Here is a 23915-nt window from a genome sequence, read left to right on the forward strand (position 1 = left end):
TATGGCATCAAATCTGTCAAAGGAATGCACACTTTCAATGAGTCGTCAATGTTCAATGTTCTGAAACACTCCCTATTCTGAACCTATATTCTACATTCCAGAGCACTCTCTTCGGCTCTTATATTGGTTAATAAGAAAACTATGGAAATTGTTTTGGTATTACTAGAAGACTAATTTCACAACAAATACATTTAATCAATCAAAAGTTTGAGGACAGTGAAAGAAAAGGCCATGAGAACGTTCTAGCAGGTAACCTGCAAGTTCGGCATAAGATTGAAAGGTAAAGATAGAACTTAAGCTAAGGTGATTCAAGGGTTTATTTTTCAATTTCCTAGATACCTAATCCTCCACCAATATCACCTTAGGAGAAAGCTGCAAAGACCCTCAAAGTTTTGTAGTTTTCAAATGGCAGCAAGGTTTTTATTTCTTTATTGTATTTGCATTTTCTTTGATCACCTACAAATCGTGCGAACACCTACAAGACAAGCAAAACCCTCAGATCACCCTATTTCTAGTTCTATTTTGACCAACAAACTTTTCAAATAGTGGGCTCTCCAATTGTCACTACAAATACAAATCTGATGTACACAACAATAAAATGTGTTAGATTAAGATACCATGCAACGGTAGTCAAATTCAATCTGTCAGTAGCATCACCAACGGCCCAGATAGAAGGAACAGAAGTGCAGGAGTATTCATCAACATGAAATGAAACAATTACATAGTATGCAATTTGATCCTACATAACAAGAAAGAAAACTCAGAAGCCAATTAATACTAATTACCTCTATAGCTCCATTTTTTTTCATTTTCACCCCAGCATGGCAGCATCCTCTAGTCTTAGGTTCTGGGATACAGAAAAATCCAAGGGAATAAAATAGTTAAAAGCAGGTTTTCTAAAGGCAAGTAGAGCAAAAAACAAAAGGTGTCCACAACAAGATCAAAATAACCTTAGTATTTGGTCTACGCCCAGTCGCAAACATGATATGAGAGAAACCGTCAAGAGTTTATTCGTTAGTCTTCAGAGACAGTGACCCATCTTGTGCTTTTAGAATTGCTTCGGGAGATTCCTCGGTGTATCTGTTCTTAAGGAAACATATCTAGCCATCTAGGTGGCACTGCATACCGATCACTGGTATCCACCTCCTTCACAACTAGCTAGGAGCCAAAATCACCCCTTGCCTAGGCTAGCGCCAATCTCGGAAGCTAGCCATTGTGCATTAAATTGCATACAGCATGAAGTGATTTTATATGGGCCTCGGTGAAGAACTTAGGTGAGTAAGGCCAGGTCAACTCAAATATCACACTTCAAGCAAACAGAAACAAGGATTCAACAATAGAAAAGCACATGTCTAAATTTTCAAAAACATCAAGAAGAATTGGTTATTCTAAACAATGGGAAAAATCCAAGGATAACACCTACATTAATGTTTACTCAAAATGTAAATCAGTATACAACTGAGGAGTTAAAGCCAACAACAGCTAAATCAGTATACAACTGAGGAGTTAAAGCCAACAACAGCCTACAGTCACACATCCCCCTGTGCCTATTTCTACATGTCTTCTTTCTTCTTTCTACAGTTTCATTGACAAACTAAATCCAATTGGTGTAATGCATCTTTTTGGCATTTACAATGGTTATACTGCCAAAGTTTAGTACCTTGAATAGTACTCACCTCAGACGAATGTGTAGGCGTAGAATTGGCAAAGTGGATACTAAACTGAATTATATGAAGACAAAACTGTTATCGAGACTAGGATGAGTGTTCTCACTCAATAAAACGTCAAGGATCTTCATTCACCATAATTATACACATACCATTTATAACAACTGATTAGGCAATATATACGAATATGGAGCAACTTATAAACGTTTAGTCATTCCCTCAAGCTCATTACTGTGAGAATCAAATTGATACAAAAGTAGAGGAAGGCCAGTCTGAAGTTTCCATTGTTAATCAGACTGCTATTTTGCCACTTTTCTCAACTGATGAAACAACCTCTTATACAGTTCCACCTTTCACATCAGAAGACTATGATGACCAGTGGTTTTTAACATGCCATTTGCAAAGGAATGTTTAACTAACATCTGCATCCTCAACAGATTTCTTATATTCTGGCTTCAGCTCATATGTTCCTTGATTTGTTCCTCTCTTGTTGTAGACACAGAGCTCTTGCAGTATCTCTTTCAAGAATTGCTAACAAAATAAATAGAAGCTTCAATGAGTAAAAGATTAAGGTATATGCATATTACTTAAACAGATTATCCCCCAATCATTGCTACAAGAGTCGATAAGGTGATTGGACGAGAAGAAGAAATACCTACAGTAAAATTGCAAAAAGTGTTCTTTAATGATACAGACAAGACTCAGATGCATTGAACAACTCAATAAGTCATATCATTTGTTGTGTATGAAACACACTTTGCAACAAATCACGCTGGCCCATGGCTTGGATTACTCAGATTTTAGCTGCGTACAACAGGCGGGTTAGGGGGGGGGGGTTGGTATTAACTAGGTAACACCAGTGTGCCTTATTACATCCCCAGTCTTTCTTGGCTCAAGTCACCCAGATAATTCGGAAACAACATATATGACAGTTCAACAATTCACTAGTTACACTAATTAGGAATTTCGGTAACAAAAGTAAAGGTAAGACCAGGAGACCAGTTGTACACAAGTCTTTGACATAAGCAAACAATTCATGTTCTTCTATGTAACGTGCATACCTCAGGTTGATCAGTTTCATGAACAAGCTTCTTCAACGACCAGTTTGGTTGCCTTTCAAATAGCTTAAACATAATATCTTCCAGTTCCCCACGGTCCCTTCTTGTTCTTTTCATGTCTGATGCCTTCACTGGTGCTGTCTTCTTCTTATCCTGACAAGTTTACAGAAGACCCACAAATTTACGAGAATTACATCATTCATTCATCTAATTTTGCAAGAACTGCTAGAAAATTTAAAGAAAAGCAATTCGCAAGTCGCAACATACTTGGACAACAATACAACATAGCCCGTACTTTATGAGGAAGTAACAGCGGACTCTTTAAGTAATATAAGAAACTAAAAGAAAAACTACAAAACCAACAGCAAAATATAAGCCAAGGGAGCAGTGGGGGATTTTTTTTTTGTTTTTTTAGGCAACTTGTTAAATACCTTAGAAATGGATGAGATCAAACCAACTGTTCCAGGCCTAATCCTCATATGTTCTCCTCGGTCATTGTCAATCATCTTCCAAAATACACAGAACATGACCAAATTGAAACAGATATAAATGTTAGATTTCACTTCACACCATATAGACTGGAAAAAAAAGAGGAGGAAATGAAATTGTATTTCAGCAACCTGAATTTGCCTATTTTTAATCTTAGACTTGTCTGTCCTCTCACGACAAAGTTTGCCATAGGCCTCAATATTTTCATTATGTGGCTTCATGTCAAACTTGTGTTCAACTTTCCCTTCCACAGCAATCTTTCCTATCAATAAAAAAAAAAAGGTTAGCTTCCAAAATTGTTTCCTGCAAACGAACTCACAGCACCAAATGCTTATAGATTTGCCTCACCCGGATTCCCCTCCGCAAAAACACCCATTGGAACGAAATCTTTGAACATGTTTAAAGAGTATTTCTTGGGCATGTTTCCAGAATCAGTGTCCGCCATTTCCATCGTGAACTGATTACCATTAAACATACATAACAAAACCGTAAACCAGATATTAACCTCAGTTATATAAGAGTATAGGCTAATAATGCGCGGAGTGACACGGGTGACGTACCTAAATTAGGGTTTGCTTTCTAGGGGAATAAAAAAAAAATAGTAAGGTAAATAATATTTCTAATTATAAATGATAGTGAAAGGGAAGTGAGATATAAAACCTGGACAGAAGAAGGGTCATCGGAAGAGCGAAGAGGGTCGATAGAGAGGACAACTTTGGCAACGGGGTGTGGGTCCGAAGCGTGGGATTGCCAAGATTTGGAGACCACGAGTGGGGTCTTCATTAGCCAAACTGACCTATCTGACTTTGCCGTGTCTAGATTGCTGCCACTGCTACTGCTTCCATTGCGATCTTCCTCCATTCAGCTCTTATTTTTCCCTCTCTCTCTCTGATTTGAGTACGGGACTCGTTTTCGTTTCGCGGTTTTAAGCAGGCGAGTGACTGAGTGGATTCCCAAATGTCGCAGTTTTACATATTCGTGGACTATTTTAACGTTTGGCCCAAAAGTGAGTGAGGCCCAAAGGTATACATCAGTCGATTTTTTTCTGATATTTCGGAATCAGTATATAACAGTTTTTACTATTCCCCATTTTCTTTAATTTTATACTAGTACATAGTCCGTGCCCACGGCACTGTTTCAAATTAGGCCCAAAAAAACCCCAACTAACCGAATGATAAAAGCCCGGCCCATAAAATAGCTATTGTTGACCAAATCAACAATAATCCAGTACTCTTTTAAATTAACATGGTGAATTGCACACATCCTATAAGACTTTGGATTTGCCCATGTCACTAGCCTTTTTATTAGACAGATATAAATAGTAAACTGCTAAGGCAGTGGGACGTGACTCGTGAGCGAAACAAGAAGACAGAGAAAACAAAGGTTGTGATTTAGTGTTTTTTATGCGGAGAAAATGACAGTTGTAGAAGCAAAGTAAATAACAAGATTGAAATTAGATAAAACTTCGTTCTTATTTTGTTTCTACACTTAGAGAAAATAAAAGTTGAAATTTTTGTTTGTGTGTGTATGTGTGCGTCTGTGTTTGTTTGAAGTAGATATGGCTTTCAATCTGTAAGCTCTGATGTAAGGATTTAAACTGTTGCCCTCTTTTCGGATCCGTGTTTTAATTTGCTCACTTCTTAGTACAAATTTGTGAACACCAGTTAGATGACTGAATGTTACAAGTCTTGGAAAGCAGTGAAGAAGTTAAGCACAAAGTACAAGATGTGCTCATTGGACTGCTCAATTACAATAACACTTCAAACAAAGATGGGAGGAATGCAAGGAGCTGCACTATTGCCTAAAGGAGGGAAGCAAACTTTTCAGAGACTACTAAAAAGCTAGACATGCAATTAGCTAGGTAACACATCATATTGTAGAAAATGGATATCAAAATGAAAGTTCCCAAGAGGAAACTATCTAAGATTTGACCGAAGATCATTTACTTCACTAATTACTCTATTGTAATTTTTTCATTTCACTTTTATAAAATTGTTGCTAATTCAAGAAAAAACATGTCATGAGTGTGTTATACGCTAATTGAATAAGTCTTGGTTTAGTTGATAACAAGTAGGAAAGAACTAGTCTTCTCCTAGATAGTAAGAGAAAGTAGCAAGTTTAGGTTGAGTAAGTAATTGTAACTCTTTCCTATTTTCTTGGTAGAGTCCGTTGTAATCAAACACCTATATAAAGTGTAGTGAATATGGAATAAACATGACTTACCACTTATCTTAATTGTTCAACTTGAGTTGTACTAAGATCAAAAGTTCTATAAGTCTTCTATCATTTTCTACCATCCTATCTCTTAATTCATCATAGATTACAAACAAAAGAGGAACACTCTTCAATACGATGAACTAATAAGTACTTTATGACATCCCCGCCCAAAGTCTCTGCAGATCGTCTTTGATCATGGAGGAGTGATTAAATTTAGACACAGACAGCAATTTAGATTAGTATCAAGATTGCCCGGACAAAATATAATTCGTTTATGAGAAATCAGCAACTGCAAGACTGTACAGATATCAATCCCTGAACTTTCATGTGAAGAATTCAGATATGAAATCTTTTTCGGTTCCATTTGTAACACCATTCCAGAAAGAAGATCATCCTCCCCAATGGTATTCAAAAATGATGGTAGGAAACAATACATTATCATGCGATTTGTATTTTTCAGAAGAGCATGTACATGTCTCAAGTTGCCTGGTTCCTCTTGCTATAGATAAAAGCCCTTTTCCAGATGGAGTTGCTTCTTCAATCCGACCATCTTTATTAGCCAACTGTAATAAGGATAGCAAGAATTCAAGAGTTCCAAATACAGCACCAGGCTTAGTCAAAGCACCCATATATACACGATCCACAATCATCCAGCATAACTGATCCAAGTTCAGAGACCAACGAGTCTTATCCAGCTTTTTTTCATCTTCCTCGTCATCACGCAAAAGTTGCCTTTCAAGAAAGTTCATCAGTCTACTAGGCATAAACCCTGAAAAATTAAAGCACAATCCACATCCACATACAAAGGAATAGTTTCTAAAATTCTTTCTATAATCAGAGCTGCTTTAAACTGCTCCGTTACAATATCAGCAAGCACTTCTGCCATGAAATCTAGAACAGCAGTAGCTCCTCCAGAACAAGGACCCCCATCATAACCAGAATCATCAATTTCTAGTAGCAGCTTAGGATTTAAAGCGAAAAATGTGTTTGCAGCAGCTAATCCTTGTAGATTAGATTTTGAATCATGAGATGCATCAAATTCACTGATAGACACCGAGGATGTCATTGAGGGGGTAGCAAATGATTGAGATTTTACTTCACTATTGCTTGCACTACCAAGCCAAGATGTCAAAGCAATCACCGGGGACGCAGAGGGCGTTAAAGGAACTTTACGAATATATTTCTCAGATATCATAGGAGAACTGGGAACAGTCAAAGATGCATAACTGAAAGACTCTTTAGCATGAACACCATCCAGCACTCCATTAGTATCAGAGAAGTTTAGTTCATTGCTGCTGCGGGTCACCTTAGACATCTGATCAAGGTCTACACCTTCAGACTTCAGACCAGCTACACCATCTAGCGTCTTATTTAATGACTTCCTGGAAGAGGACAATTTCTCCTCACCTTTATCATGCACTGAATAATTAGGGGGCCCAAACATATCCTCAGAACTTGTACTTACCTGCCCTTGAGGAAAGCTTCCAACACTTATAGATGTCTTGGCAGACTGCTCTTGTTCATGAGGCAAGCTGGAGAAGGTATGCTGTGAACTATGTGTGTCATCAGAATCATTTAAGTTCTTCTCTTCAGTTCTTATAGAGAGATTTTTGGCCATTCTCACAGCACAAGCAGCCCTGAAAAGTAAAAGTCCGCATAGAAGTGAGAAAGGATAACTTTGTAACCTTTTAAGCAAGATGCCAATATAAAACACGACTATCTCAGCCCATTGATTGTGAGCTTATATGTATTCACACACATATATAGAGGAGTGATAGAGCCACTGCCCATGTACAATCCCGTATATAAAGTGTGTCTACAATGTGAATTAAGGGCTGATTTTTGTGGAGATAATCTCCTCATAATGAAGATCATACACACGAAAAATCAGCTCAATTGAATGTGTAGCTATATCATAAGAGTTGAAAATGTGTGGACCGTTCGATTAATCCTAAAAACTTTAACACAGCTTTTGACGATGTTTACATATTCAATAGCTGGTTTTTGCGAGGATATTATGACACACTAAAATGACACTTTTAATTTGCAAACTGAGAGAAGTTACGGGCTGATGTTTTGTGGGTACATTCTCCACATCATGGAGATCATCATAACACAAAATTAACCACTTTGGATGTGCCCAACCTGTTCAAGCTTAGGATTTATCTAATGGTTCACAAATACTCACTTTGCAACATTCTTTTGATAAGGGTAATCATTTTATATGGACTGAATTTTGTGAGGATCTTCATAATGAAAACATCCTCACAAAAAATCAGCCCCTAACTTTTTCCCATCTGCACCCAACAACATGTCATTTAAAGTGTCACAATATACCTTCCCGTATATATATACAAATTAAATAAAAGGCATACTAAAGGAATCTTTTAGCATACCTTACACGAGAAATATAAGTCCACACAGCTTTCAAGAAACTCTGCTCTTCTACATATAGCAGAAAACGGAGGGCACATTTTTGCCAGATCAACCATGAACCTCAAGACTGACATCGCAGCAGCAGGAGATGCTGCCTCCCCACCCATAAGAAGCGCCGCATATGTCTTATGCATAAGGGCTTCACCCTGAAGCTCTCCCATCATATCTGTTGTTTCTTCTACAAGCTCAACCACAAGGCTAGCAGTGACTTGTGATAGATTGCCAGTTTGGTGGGCCAGCATCAGCTGCAATCTGAGCCTATCAAATGTTGACTTAGCCATAACAATTACAGATTCCGACAGCTCAACAAACCTTAAATCCCCTGAATTACCATTGCTTGGCATAAGGGAATGAAAATCTAGCATGCGAACTTCAGGTAATCTTGGGTACACAGGTTTTCCAAATATTAGACAGAACAGGGTGTAATATATTTCCGGAGAATCGTAGAAACTTGAGAGTACACGCGCCAAACCTTGATAACCTCCACCAGTATGAACTTTAAGTGAAAATGTCGGAGAAGAAGCAAGACACACACCAAGAAGAGTCATGATCCATCTCATACTGGTTGGATGAACAGCTTCATCAAGGAAATATGTTATCAGCCTAGACGAAACAAGTTTATGCCACTGTTCAAGAAATTCTTCAGAACCTATGGTCATTTGTAAATCAATAAGCATTTCCAATAACATATTCCGTACAATTACATGCTTCCCCATAGACTCTCGAATGATTTGATGCCTTGGTGTCACTTTAGGTGGATCAAATGTCATAATCACAACCTGACCACCTGTTCCAGCTCAGACCCCCAAAAACCATCCTCTAGGATAACCCCAAGCAGAACAACCAATTTCTCTAAAACAGGAACTTCAACACCACCCCTTTGTAGAGTCACTAACAAATGTTGGACAAGGTTGATTCTTCGTAAGACAGTAAGATTATGATTCCGATACCAATGCATAGAAACCAAACGTTCGAGAAATCCAAGTAATGCAATTTGGATGGAAACAGGAGATGTCACCCACAAGGTCCAGTCCAACAGGACATGCTCAACCATGTCCGAATTGGAAAGAACAATGCAGTTCGAGGTTTCAGTTGACATATCATTATTCTTGAGTTCTGAAATATGACCAAGTGAATCCTTCTGCACAGAAAAATCATCCATATCTCCATGAGATCCAGGCTGAAGAAAGTTCATCAGGAAATTTTGAAGAAGTAAGATGCTCGTAGCTGCTTTAATAATTGACGCCAACAGGGGAAAGAATGCTATGAATTTGTTGCGTCTTATGCGGTTCAGAAACTGCCGCCTCGCATGCAGCAATCTGGAAAAATATCTCAAGACACTGCATGTCAAACAAAGGCATTCTACGATGCAAGAAAAGGGCCAGCAAATGGTATCCCCTATACGCTTGCATGTCTCGTATATTCTGAGGATTTTGATGAAGAGCACAAGCAAGTACAGCTAAGGCCATGTGCAGCATATTCCTGGTTTCAGAAGCTTCAACAAGAGCTAAAACAACAGTCATGCCACCGATTGTACGTAAGCTATCCCCAACAACACATTGTCTGCAGATATAATATCACCATGAAGACGACCAAAGCGAGGTATGCCTACAACATAGGAACTTCTTATTAAAACGCTGAATGGTCACAATCTGCTATATAAATTTAAAAACTAACAAAAGAAGTGATATGAATTGAATAAATAAAAGGCATAAAAAGAAAAGGTTATCAGTTACACACCACCAATAGGGGAATCAGCAACAAGATTAAACATTGACAAAGTTCCTGATGCCCTATAAACTTCTGATGATGTTCCATCAAAAGCAAATATAAGTTTTTTCCCATTATGCTGCAACGATAGATTTCGAAGCCTGTCCAGATCCCAGACAATCCCGCTTCCATCTGCCTTGAGGTTACTCTGTTTGCTAGCACTGTCGATCCTTTGCATATTTGATGCCAGAGGCAACTCAGCTTCCAAAGAATCTAAGATGGCCATACTACCCCCACCACAAGCCTGATTAGGAACAAACCACAAAAGATCTGTGTCTTGGAAGAGCCCTCTATATCCTCTACTAAGAATGTACATGAAGCAAATACTACCTGATGTGAGCACCTCCTCAAAAGGTAGCAGCAGCGGAGTTTCCAAGATAACTCATGAACTTTAGCACACGAAATCGGTGTCCCTACAGTCACCTGCAATGATTTTCCAACCGGAGATGGAGAATATCCTAGCTTTCCTGTGTGTCTCAGCTTTCCATTGAGATACAGATATGCCACACTAGCTTGGAACAGCCCGGCTAGAGCATTGGGCTTACTATGAACAACCGCAAGGTGATGCCACTTTCCTTCCTCCAATTCTAACCCAGAAAAAGATAGGGAACAAGAGTTGCTGGTTGCAAGAGTAAGAATACCGTCATCCTGAAGAAAAAGCTCCGCATAGAGTGTATATTTGCTTTCGACTTTCCTTGATTCCTACTTTCCTACAGACCACTTTGTAAGTAGCTAGATATTTGCTTTCGACTCAATTCCTTCATCTGAACTACAATAACATCTAAGTTTATTTAAAAAATGTTTCTTGATAGGGTGTGGATAGATCTCTGCCATAAAACACAGAGCTCGTACGCCTTCTTCCGCTGATCTCTTTACCTGCACAATGCTCTACAAAGGGAACGTCTTATCGCTCATTACCCATTCTAAAACTTCTACTTCTGAACCAAATGGCGGAACTACATGAAACCTAAGAGATCGCCGAAGAAAGTCTAACAAAGAGTGATCTTTGAACGCTACTACACATGGGAAGGCCACCAGGGCTAGAGGAGTAGAGGAAATCCATGCCTGAAACAGAAGCCACACCATACTACTATACTAGCAGCAGGCTATAGCATATATGAGCAACAAAAAGTAAAAGCAGATTTCACATCTTTGCAAATGAAAATGAATTTTAAGTGATTTCAAATTTCAATACTAATGTCCAAATGCAACTCTAAGTTCGTTTTATTCGTGTTCTTCAACACTAATGTCTTTCCCAAATTTGAAAAATCCCTAAATAACCATAACTCACTGCCCAAACTCATCTGACAAAAAGTTCAACCCCACACAAATGTAGCGCCTGTTGAAAGAGGGAGAGAGAGAGAGGGGGGCGGGGGGTTAGTCTCCGCGATTAAACAGCAAGCAACAGGGATTTGTTCAGGTATGAGACCAACTTTCTTGCAGCTATAATATTAATTTTTTAGCAACAAAGTAGCAAAAGATGTGCAAAATTACTTAAACACCTTGGACCACAAAAATAAAAGAACTTCAAAAGACATACCGACTTGCCCATAGTTGCAGCAATTCCTTAGATTTGATCCAAATACCTCACAAAATCGCAAAAGGTGGAAGATTTCATAGCCAATCACTAGAGAGAGTGAAAGTTCCAGGACCCCACGAACTAAGCAAGCTCAAGCACACCCAAGAGACTCTAAACTCAAGGAGGAAAGCTGACCAGACACTCCAGGAGAAAGGACACCCCAGTAAAACTAGCAGAGAGAGTAGAGCAGGGTTTCAATAAACGACTAAGATTTATCACCCCTAGGTGGAGACAACATGAATTAATCTGGCAACAGATTTAAACACGACAAACTCAATCAGTCATCAGCATATGAATAGGGAGAAACTTTGTTACATACAACCTGACTTTTGCACTCCTACTAGGGTATGAATAAGAACAAATAAAAGCATATACCATTCCTGAAGTAACAAAAATGAACCTAATGATTACTTGAAAGCATTTGCTCAAACAGAAAGTTTAATAGCGTTGAATTCATCGACGTCCTACTTCAACTATTAAGTGATCATGACAGCAGAAGCTCTAAGAGCAAGTCTCAAGATTTATAACGAAAATCAAGCATATGCTTCAGTGCAAACACTTAAATTTTAATGCGAAGTTACCATCACTAAAACATAAATTACATACAATAATGTGATACAAAAACTGCACTCCTCAGTCAAAAAGTTTGGCTCCGTAGAGTAACCAACTTAATATATTTGTTGTTGTTGTTAAGAAATGACCACGAGTGCCCAAAACAGCAAACGCCAAGAACAAACAGATCCAGGGTATCATAGATCAGTGAATAATTGTTTGAATGGCCTAATAGAGAGGATACGAGAATTATTAGGTTTGTGGGTAGAAACAATTACACAAGTCCCCATCATCAGTACCAATCTGCAATATGAAACCTCCACACAAACCAAGCAACTGCTTGCTCCCCCTATTTAGTCAAACCTAATTCAAGTCTTCCCATTTTACGTAAGCAACTGCAGACACATAAGTTAATTGACATTCTACATAAGAATCTGACACTGATTGCCACACCTAGTTTTATGGTAAGTACAGATTTAGGTGTGAGTATCCTGAACAAGTTCATGTTCAGAATCAATGATAAAAAAAAAAAAAAACATCAAAGAGAAAATAGGTAAGTAGCTTCCCTAATAAGTTTCTAACACAAGGGACCTCCCACAATATTAACGATTCAATCTTGAAGTCTACTCCATCCATCCCCAGCATGGTATTATGACACAAACTCAAGACATCAAAAGCTATAAGAAGAGAACTATCAAGAAAGTCACACCTCAGTACTCTATAAAACCATTAATCAACCAGGTTTGAATTTTTCGGAACTTCTAAGTTCCAATCCCATTTTAAGCCAAGAAACAGTTTGTAATTTGTGCATCCCATACAACTTAAACAAGGAACACATCCTGTACTACAAATAAGTTCCAACACAAATACCAATCATATCAAATTAAAATTCCTATCTTTCATAGCAATATAATGCAATACTCAATCCCAGAATCACCTTACACACCATACTACAGTTAAGCATAAAATTCAATACAAAGACCTACATATATTACCAATAACTACTATCAAAACAAAATCTTTAAGTTAAGCACATTTCATTCCCTTACTCAAATTTGACCTCCCAAGTAGCAAACCAAAGAACCAAACAAACGCAACTGCTCCAGCTCCGCCCCGCTTCACATCATCAATAAGCTCCTCTGCTGTTATTCAGAATAGACCCCAAAGTACCCAAAACAGCAAAAGCCAAAAGAGGACTAACATCCAAAGTATCGAATATCGGTGGAATAATATTCCTAAACAAATTCAAATAAGGATCACACAAGTCCCTAATAGCAGACAAAGGCTGACGATCCCAAGGTATATTAGGAAACCAACTTAACAATACTCTAACCATCAAAACCCCACTATAAATATCAAGCCATTTCGACATTCCAGCAGCTACAACAGTCAATGGTGTATTCAAAGACCCACTTGGCCTATCCCTTAAGGCTGCAAAAAACAAAGGACCTATTGCACATACAAGGTTCCCTTGTAGTTTTTGCAATGCTAGTACTTCTTCTGAAGTTGGACTCCTACAAATTTTCAAAGAAAGATTTTTTATTGCTTGTGAAAACAATTTCGACAGTGTTATACCCAATGCAAAGATGGTAGCAAGTGTTCTAGTTGAATTTGAGAGATTTGGAGAAAAGGGGTTGTTTGTTTTGGAAGAAGAAGGTGTGGGGTGAAGAGAATGAGGTGTTTTTGTTGAAGATGAAACATGGAGTTTGAAGAGGGGGTTAAGCGGATTGAAAGAATGGGTATTTTTAGGGAAAGGGAGGTTAGTTCGAGAGATTGAAAGGTTGGGGTTAAGGAACGAAGGTTTAGTGAGGTTTGAGTTATGGAGAATGAAGGTTGATGTAGTGATTAGAGAAGATGCCATTGTTATACGGAGGAGGAGGAAGAAGAGGAGTTTTTTATGCGTCCTCGTTTTTTTCTTATCAAGTTTTTACTGATTGATTTTTTTTCTTTTTCTTTTTCTTTTTATAAAGAGAGTTGTATTGTAATTGGGCCAAAGGCCCGTTTTCGGATTAATAGTGGATGCTAAACCCAAAATAAAACTAGTATATTGCTAAGCAGACACGAGCTACCGTCGTACAGCAGGAACTTTGGTTGGATGAACTCTAAGGGAGGCTGCTTGTCCCTGATTTCAGTTGTGAATGGTGACGCCTTGTACGCTTGGAGGATTTTCTGAGCGATCTGGAGCGCCCTAGCCTTTTCGTTCGACTTCTCCAATGTTTGTACGAAGCCTTCAAACCTTTTATTTGTGGTGGTGGTGAGGGCTATGACGGCGTTGTTCTCCACTGCGTCTAGAGTGCTGTTGTTGGCGTTAGAGGTAGCTTGTTCAGGCATCGTCTGGTTCTCTTGTTGCAAGGTGAGGAAGGCTTCTTAGAGCGTCTTCATCTGATCTGCCAATATTTGAAGTGAGGGGTCCATAGTGGTTTTTATGACCAACTTCGTGGGCTTGAAAAAAGAGTGAGTGTTATTTTATTAATGAAACAAACCGGCAGACGGCGTCGATGTAGAGGTTTTGGTGTGCTGAAGGTGAACGACCTGATGTTAAGTTTGTTAGGGAATAGTTGCACTCTTCTCGGGATAAGAGTTGCTTACGTATCAAGTTTCTTTGGGTAAACTTGAATCAAGCCTTACGTGGTTCATCTGGTTAACTCTACAAGCCTCCTCGTGTTATCACACAATAGGAAAGAGAAAGCACATAAAATAAGACATGTGCTTTTGTCTGAACAGTCTTACGTGGTATGTGCGTGAAAACTTAATTTTTTCAAGATAAGTTTTTAACTTCAGATTTCCTTGATGAAGATCGTGACTTTGTAATGAGGTAGAACATATGGATGAATGTTTCACAAGGTAGTTAGACCAACATGTATATTTTGAATTAATGGCGCAAACTTCAATAGTGGAAGTTGTTTGGAGCATTTAGAGTGGTGCACGCGACTGTATTTGAGCAGAATAAGTTCAGTTAGCTTTGTTTTTGTGAGTTTTTGATTTGTCTTTTTTTTTATAGGGTTTTATTTTTATTTTTATTTTTTTGTTTTTGTAGTGGATAATCTACTAAAAAAAGAATATACTAATGTTGTTTTTTTTTTTTTTTTTTTTTTTTTTTTTTTTTTTTTTGTTTTTTTTTTTTATATACTCTTCGAATAAAAGATGAAATGTTGTTGTTGTTGTTGTTATTTTTTTATTTTTTTTATTTATAGTATATACTCTTCAAATAAAAAAAAAAATGTTTTTTTTGTTGTATATTCTCTCCTAACAAAAACAAAATGTTGGTTTTTGTTGTTGTTTTTTAGTGGAAATTTTATTTATAATGATTACAAATTTTACAAATAATTAGGACAAGCGTCGCAACAAGTCGCGACGCAAGTCCTTTCTGAACCGCAAAATCCTATCCTCCCCGAATACAAACTCGTTAGAACCAACTGTCATTAGGTTGTAGTCCATAACTATCTGCAATCACTTAAGGAGCTTAACAGATTGTTATTCCAAGAAACCAACAGTGTCGAAACTGAACGGAATGAAACAATGCTGGTTAAATCTACAAGCCTCCTCGTGTTATCACACAATAGGAAAGAGAAAACACATAAAATAAGACAAGTGCTTTTGTCTGAACACTCTTACGTAGTATGTGCGTGAAAACTTAATTTTTTCAAGATGAGATTTTTAACTTCAGATTTCCTAGATGAAGATCGTGACTTTGTAATGAGGTAGAACATATGCAAGAATGTTTCACAAGGTAGTTAGACCAACATGTATATTTTAAATTGATGGCGCAAACTTCAATAGTGGAAGTTGTTTGGAGCTTTTAGAGTAGTTCACGCGACTGTATTTGAGCAGAATAAGTTCAGTTAGCTTTGTTTTTGTGAGTTTTTTATTTGTCTTATTTTTATAGGGTTTTATTTTTATAATTTTTTTTTGTTTTTGTAGTGGATAATCTACGAAAAAAAGAAAATTTTGATGTTGTTTTTTTTTTTAAGTTTTTTGTAGTATATACTCTTCGAATAAAAGAAAATGTTGTTGTTGTTATTTTTTTATTTTTTTTATTTATAATATATACTCTTTAAATAAAAGAAAATGTTGGTTTTGTTGTTGTTTTTTTGTGTAAATTTTATTTATAATGATTACAAATTTTACAAATAATTAGAAAAAACGTGCAACAAGTTGTGACGCAAGTCCTTTCTTAACTGCAAATCCTATCCTCCTTAATACAAACTCGTTAGAACCAACTGTCATTAGGTTGTAGTCCATAACTATCTGCAATCACTTAAGGAGCTTAACAGATTGTTGTGCCAAGAAACCAACAGTGTTGAAACTGAACGGAATTAAACAATGCTGGTTAACTCTACAAGCTTCTTCGTGTTATCACACAATAGGAAAGAGAAAACACATAAAATAAGACATGTGCTTTTGTCTGAACACTCTTACGTGGTATGTGCGTGAAAACTTAATTTTTTCAAGATGGGATTTTTAACTTCAGATTTCCTTGATGAAGATCGTGACTTTGTAATGAGGTAGAACATATGCAAGAATGTTTCACAAGGTAGTTAGACCAACATGTATATTTTAAATTGATGGCGCAAACTTCAATAGTAGAAGTTGTTTGGAGCTTTTAGAGTAGTTCACGCGACTGTATTTGAGCAGAATAAGTTCAGTTAGCTTTGCTTTTGTGAGTTTTTTATTTGTCTTATTTTTATAGGGTTTTATTTTTATTATTTTTTTTTTTTTGTAGTGGATAATCTACGAAAAAAAGAAAATAATGATGTTTTTTTTTTTAGTTTTTTTTTGTAATATATACTCTTCGAATAAAAGAAAATGTTGTTGTTGTTGTTGTTGTTGTTGTTGTTGTTGTTGTTGTTGTTTGTTGTTGTTTTTTTTGTAATTTTTTTATTTATAGTATATACTCTTCAAATAAAAGAAAATGTTTTTTTTTGTTGTATATTCTCTTCGAATAAAACAAAATATTGGTTTTGTTGTTGTTTTTAGTGGAAATTTTATTTATAATGATTACAAATTTTACAAATAATTAGGACAAGCGTGCAACAAGCTGTGACGTAAGTCCTTTCAGAACTGAAAATCCTATCCTCCTGAATACAAACTCGTTAGAACCAACTGTCATTAGGTTGTAGTCCATAACTATCTGCAATCACTTAAGGAGCTTAACAGATTGTTGTTCCAATAAACCAACAGTGTCGAAACAGAACGGAATGAAACAATGCTAATTAACTCTACAATCCTCCTCGTGTTATCACACAATAGGAAAGACATGTGCTTTTGTCTAAACACTCTTACGTGGTATGTGCGTGAAAACTTAATTTTTTCAAGATGGGATTTTTAACTTCAGATTTCCATGATGAAGATCTTGACTTTGTAATGAGGTAGAACATATGGATGAATGTTTCACAAGGTAGTTAGACCAACATGTATTTTTTGAATTGATGGCGCAAACTTCAAAAGTGGAAGTTGTTTGGAGCATTTAGAGTAGTGCACGCGACTGTATTTGAGCAGAATAAGTTCAGTTAGTTTTGCTTTTGTGAGTTTTTGTAGTGGATAATCTAAGAAAAAAATGTAAATGACGATTTTTTTTTTTAGTATATACTCTTCGAATAAAAGAAAATATTATTGTTGTTGTTGTTGTTGTTGTTGTTGTTTTTTTTTTTTTTTTATTTATAGTATATACTCTTCAAATAAAAGAAAATGTTTTTTTTTTGTAGTATATTCTCTTCAAATAAAAGAAAATGTTGGTTTTGTTGTTGTTTTTAAGTTGAAATTTTATTTATAATGATAACAAGTTTTACAAATAATTAGGACAAGCGTGCAACAAGCTGTGGCGCAAGTTCTTTCTGAACTGCAAATCCTATCCTCCGTAATACAAACTCATTAGAACCAACTGTCATTAGGTTGTAGTCCATAACTATCTACAATCACTTAAGGAGCTTAACAGATTGTTGTGCCAAGAAACCAGCAGTGTCGAAACAGAACAAAATGAAACAATGCTGGTTAACTCTAAAAGCCTCCTCGTGTTATCACACAATAGGAAAGAGAAATCACATAAATTTAGACATGTGCTTTTGTCTGAACACTCTTACGTGGTATGTCCGTGAAAACTTAAGATTTTCAGTATGGGTTTTTTAACTTCAGATTTCCTAGATGAAGATCGTGACTTTGTAATGAGGTAGAACATATGCAAAAATGTTTCACAAGGTAGTTAGACCAACACGTATATTTTAAATTGATGGCGTAAACTTCAATAGTGGAAGTTGTTTGGAGATTTTAGAGTAGTGCACGCGACTGTATTTGAGCAGAATAAGTTCAGTTAGCTTTGCTTTTGTGAGTTTTTGATTTGTCTTATTTTTATAGGGTTTTATTTGTCTTTTTTTATTTTATTTTTGTATTTGTGGATAATCTAGGAAAAAAAGAAAATTGTGATGATGTTGTTGTTGTGAGTTTTTTTTTTTTTTTAGTATATACTTTTTTTTTAAAAAAAATGTTGTTGTTGTTGTTGTTGTTGTTGTTATTTTTTTATTTTTTTTATTTATAGTATATACTCTTCAAATAAAAGAAAATATTTTTTTTTGTTATATATTCTTTTTGAATAAAACAAAATGTTGGTTTTGTTGTTGTTTTTTAGTGGAAATTTTATTTATAATGATTACAAATTTTACAAATAATTAGGACAAGCGCAACAACAAGCAAGCATCGACGCAAGTCCTTTCAACTACCAAAATCCTATCCTCCTGAATACAAACTCGTTTGAACCAACTGTCATTAGGTTGTAGTCCATAACTATCTGCAATCACTTAAGGAGTTTAACAGATTGTTGTTCCAAGAAACCAACAGTGTCGAAACTGAACGGAATGAAACAATGCTTGTTAAATCTACAAGCCTCCTCCTGTTATCACACAATAGGAAAGAGAAAGCACATAAAATAAGACATGTGCTTTTGTCTGAACACTCTTACGTGGTATGTGCGAGAAAACTTAATTTTTTCAAGATGAGATTTTTAACTTCAGATTTCCTTGATGAAGATCGTGACTTTGTAATGAGGTAGAACATATGGATGAATGTTTCACAAGGTAGTTAGACCAACATGTATATTTTGAATTGATGGCGCAAACTTCAATAGTGGAAGTTGTTTGGAGCATTTAGAGTAGTGCACGCGACTGTATTTGAGCAGAATAAGTTCAGTTAGCTTTGCTTTTGTGAGTTTTTGATTTGTCTTATTTTTATAGGGTTTTATTTTTATTTTAATTTTATGGTTTTTGTAGTGGATAATCTACGAAAAAAAAGAAAATGATGATGTTGTGTGTTTTTTTTTTAGTATATACTCTTCGAATAAAAGAAAATATTGTTGTTTTTGTTGTTGTTATTTTTTTTTTTTTTTTTATTTATAGTATATACTCTTCAAATAAAAGAAAATGTTTTTTTGTAGTATATTCTCTTCGAATAAAAGAATATGTTGGGCTTGTTGTTGTTTTAAAGTTGAAATTTTATTTATAATGATAACAAGTTTTACAAATAATTAGGACAAACGTGCAACAAGGTGTGACGCAAGTCCTTTCTGAACAGCAAATCCTATCCTCCGTAATACAAACTCGTTAGAACCAACTGTCATTAGGTTGTAGTCCATAACTATCTGCAATCACTTAAGGAGCTTAACAGATTGTTGTGCCAAGAAACCAACAGTGTCGAAACTGAACGAAATGAAACAATGCTGGTTAACACTAAAAGCCTCCTCGTGTTATCACACAATAGGAAAGAGAAAGCACATAAATTGAGACATGTGCTTTTGTCTGAACACTCTTACGTGGTATGTGCGTGAAAACTTAATTTTTTCAAGATAGGATTTTTAACTTCAGATTTCCTTGATGAAGATCGTGACTTTGTAATGAGGTAGAACATACGCAAGAATGTTTCACATGGTAGTTAGACCAACACGTATATTTTAAATTGATGGCGCAAACTTCAATAGTGGAAGTTATTTGGCGCTTTTAGAGTAGTGCTCGCGACTATATTTGAGCAGAATAAGTTCAGTTAGCTCTACTTTTATGAGTTTTTGATTTGTCTTATTTTTATAGGGTTTTATTTTTTTTTATTTTTTTTTTTGTTTTGTAGTGGATAATCTACGAAAAAAAGAAAATTATGATGTTGTTTTTTTTTTTTTTTTTTTTTTTTTTTTTTTAATATATACTCTTCGAATAAAAGAAAATATTGTTGTTGTTGTTGTTATTTTTTTTATTTTTTTTTTATTTATAGTATATACTCTTCAAATAAAAGAAAATGTTTTTTTTGTTGTATATTCTCTTCGAATAAAACAAAATGTTGGTTTTGTTGTTGTTTTTAGTGGAAATTTTATTTATAATGATTACAAATTTTACAAATAATTAGGACAAGCGTGCAACAAGCTGTGACGCAAGTCCTTTCTGAACTGCAAATCCTATCCTCCTGAATAAAACTCGTTAGAACCAACTGTCATTAGGTTGTAGTCCATAACTATTTGCAATCACTTAAGGAGCTTAACAAATTGTTGTTCCAATAAACCAACAGTGTCGAAACTGAATGGAATGAAACAATGCTGGTTAACTCTACAAGCCTCCTCGTGTTATCACACAATAGGAAAGAGAAAGCACATAAAATAAGACATGTGCTTTTGTCTGAACACTCTTACGTGGTATGTGCGTGAAAACTTAATTTTTTCAAGATGGGATTTTTAACTTCAGATTTCCTTGATGAAGATCGTGACTTTGTAATGAGGTAGAACATATGGATGAATGTTTCACAAGGTAGTTAGACCAACATGTATATTTTGAATTGATGGCGCAAACTTCAATAGTGGAAGTTGTTTGGAGCATTTAGAGTAGTGCACGCGACTGTATTTGAGCAGAATAAGTTCAGTTAGCTTTGCTTTTGTGAGTTTTGATTTGTCTTATTTTTATAGGGTTTTATTTTTATTATTATTTTTTTATTTTTGTAGTGGATAATCTACGAAAAAAAGAAAATTATGATGTTGTTTTTTTTTTTTTTTTTTTTTTTTTTTTTTGTAATATATACTCTTCGAATAAAAGAAAATGTTGTTGTTGTTGTTGTTATTTTTTTATTTTTTTTATTTATAGTATATACTCTTCAAATAAAAGAAAATGTTTTTTTTTGGAGTATATTCTCTTCAAATAAAAGAAAACGCTGGTTTTGTTGTTGTTTTTAAGTTGAAATTTTATTTATAATGATAACAAGTTTTACAAATAATTAGGACAAGCGTGCAACAAGCTGTGACGCAAGTCCTTTCTGAACAGCAAATCCAATCCTCCGTAATACAAACTCGTTAGAACCAACTGTCATTAGGTTGCAGTACATAACTATCTGCAATCACTTAAGGAGCTTAACAGATTGTTGTGCCAAGAAACCAACAGTGTCGAAACTAAACGAAATGAAACAATGCTGGTTAACTCTAAAAGCTTCCACGTGTTATCACACAATAGGAAAGAGAAAGCACATAAATTGAGACATGTGCTTTTGTCTGAACACTCTTACGTGGTATGTCCGTGAAAACATAAGTTTTTCAATATGAGTTTTTTAACTTCAGATTTCCTAGATGAAGATCGTGACTTTGTAATGAGGTAGAACATATGCAAGAATGTTTCACAAGGTAGTGAGACCAACACGTATATTTTAAATTGATGGCGCAAACTTCAATAGTGGAAGTTGTTTGGAGCTTTTAGAGTAGTGCACGCCGATCAGATTTTGAGCGCGTAATAAGTTCAGTTAGCTTTGCTTTTGTGAGTTTTTTTGATTTGTCTTATTTTTATAGGGTTTTATTTTTATTATTATTTTTTTGTTTTTGTAGTGGATAATCTACGAAAAAAAGAAAATTATGATGTTGTTTTTTTTTTTTTTTTTTGTAGTATATACTCTTCGAATAAAAGAAAATGTTGTTGTTGTTAATTTTTTTTTTTTTTTTATTTATAGTATATACTCTTCAAATAAAAGAAAATGTTTTTTTTGTTGTATATTCTCTTCGAATAAAACAAAATGTTGGTTTTGTTGTTGTTTTTAGTGGAAATTTTATTTATAATGATTACAAATTTTACAAATAATTAGGACAAGCGTGCAACAAGCTGTGACGCAAGTCCTTTCTGAATTGCAAATCCTATCCTCCTCGATACACAAACTCGTTAGAACCAACCGCATTAGGTTGTAGTCCATAACTATCTGCAATCACTTAAGGAGCTTAACAGATTGTTGTGCCAAGAAACCAACAGTGTCGAAACTGAACGAAATGAAACAATGCTGGTTAACTCTAAAAGCCTCCTCGTGTTATCACACAATAGGAAAGAGAAAGCACATAAATTTAGATATGTGCTTTTGTCTGAACACTCTTACGTGGTATGTGCGTGAAAACTTAATTTTTTCAAGATGGGATTTTTAACTTCAGATTTCCTTGATGAAGATCGTGACTTTGTAATGAGGAAGAACATATGCAAGAATGTTTCACAAGGTAGTTAGACCAACACGTATATTTTAAATTGATGGCGCAAACTTCAGTAGTGGAAGTTATTTAGAGCTTTTAGAGTAGTGCACGCGACTATATTTGAGCAGAATAAGTTCAGTTAGCTTTGCTTTTGTGAGTTTTTGATTTGTCTTATTTTTATAGGGTTTTATTTTTTTTTTTTTTTGTTTTTGTAGTGGATAATCTACGAAAAAAAGAAAATTATGATGTTGTTTTTTTTTTTTTTTTTTTTTTTTTTTTGTAATATATACTTCTTGAATAAAAGAAAATGTTGTTGTTGTTGTTGTTTTTTTTTTTTTTTTTATTTATTGTATATATACTCTTCAAATAAAAGAAAATGTTTTTTTTGTTGTATATTCTCTTCAATAAAAACAAAATGTTGGTTTTGTTGTTGTTTTAAGTTTTTTTTATTTATAATGATTACAAATTTTACAAATAATTAGGACAAGCGCAAACAAGTCGGACGCAAGTCCTTTCTGAACTACAAATCCTATCCTCCTGAATACAAACTCGTTAGAACCAACTGCCATTAGGTTGTAGTCCATAACTATCTGCAATCACTTAAGGAGCTTAACAGATTGTTGTTCCAAGAAACCAACAAAGGTTTCGAACCGAATGGAATGAAACAATGCTTTGTTAACTCTAAAAGCCTCCTCGTGTTATCACACAATAGGAAAGAAAAAGAACATAAAATAAGACAGGTGCTTTTGTCTGAACACTCTTACGTGGTATGTCCGTGAAAACTTAATTTTTTCAAGATGGGTTTTTTAACTTCAGATTTCCTTGATGAAGATCGTGACTTTGTAAATGAGGTAGAACATATGGATGAATGTTTCACAAGGTAGTTAGACCAACATGTATATTTTGAATTGATGGCACAAACTTCAATAAAGTGAAGTTGTTTGGAGCTTTTAGAGTAGTGCACGCCGACTCATTATTTGAAGCGAAATAAGTTCAGCTTAGCTTTGCTTTTGTGAGTTTTTGATTTGTCTTATTTTTATAGGGTTTTATTTTTATTTTTATTTTTTTTTGTTTTGTTAGTGGATAATCTACAAAAAAAAGAAAATGATGATGATGTTTTTTTTTTTTTTTTTAGTATATACTCTTCGAATAAAAGAAAATATTGTTGTTTTTGTTGTTGTTTTTTTTTTTTTTTTTTTTTATTTATAGTATATACTCTTCAAATAAAAAGAAAATGTTTTTTTTTAGTATATTCTCTTCAATAAAAAAAAAATATGTTGGTTTTGTTGTTGTTTTAAAGTTTAAATTTTATTTATAATGATAACAAATTTTTACAAATAATTAGGACAAACGCGCAACAAGGTGTGGACGCAAAGTCCTTTCTGAACTGCAAAAATCCTATCCTCCTCCGTAATACAAACTCGTTTAGAACCAACCGTCATTAGGTTGTAGTCCATAACTATCTGCAATCACTTAAGGAGCTTAACAGATTGTTGTGCCAAGAAACCAACAGTGTCGAAACTGAACGAAATGAAACAATGCTGGTTAACTCTAAAGCCTCCTCGTGTTATCACACAATAGGAAAGAAAGCACATAAAATTGAGACATGTGCTTTTGTCCAACACTCTTTACGGGTATGTGCGTGAAAACTTAATTTTTTCAAGATGGGATTTTTAACTTCAGATTTCCTT

The 23915-nt window shown here is 35.1% G+C and overlaps 1 protein-coding gene and 2 pseudogenes across 2 annotated transcripts; all 3 read right to left on the reverse strand.

The window, feature by feature from the left end:
• Positions 1-1821: 1821 nt before the first annotated feature.
• On the reverse strand, positions 1822-4173 carry LOC147478914 (transcription initiation factor IIF subunit beta-like). Its single transcript, XM_086584948.1, has 6 exons — positions 3875-4173; positions 3563-3671; positions 3346-3476; positions 3157-3231; positions 2729-2878; positions 1822-2198 (listed from the first exon to the last, which is right to left on the reverse strand). The coding sequence occupies exons 1-6, from the start codon at positions 4073-4075 to the stop codon at positions 2079-2081; spliced, it is 786 nt and encodes a 261-aa protein (XP_086441074.1). The 5' UTR covers positions 4076-4173; the 3' UTR covers positions 1822-2078.
• Positions 4174-5382: 1209 nt separating this feature from the next.
• Positions 5383-10723, reverse strand: LOC147478915 (protein SPIRRIG-like; annotated as a pseudogene). Its single transcript, XR_015209893.1, has 4 exons — positions 10556-10723; positions 9608-10339; positions 7830-9475; positions 5383-7072 (listed from the first exon to the last, which is right to left on the reverse strand). The product of XR_015209893.1 is annotated as a protein SPIRRIG-like (transcript).
• Positions 10724-12646: 1923 nt separating this feature from the next.
• On the reverse strand, positions 12647-13711 carry LOC147478916 (ylmG homolog protein 1-2, chloroplastic pseudogene; annotated as a pseudogene).
• Between the last annotated feature and the right edge of the window lie 10204 nt (positions 13712-23915).

Source organism: Coptis chinensis, chromosome 9, assembly GCF_015680905.1.
Source record: "Coptis chinensis isolate HL-2020 chromosome 9, ASM1568090v1, whole genome shotgun sequence".
Lineage (NCBI taxonomy): Eukaryota > Viridiplantae > Streptophyta > Magnoliopsida > Ranunculales > Ranunculaceae > Coptis > Coptis chinensis.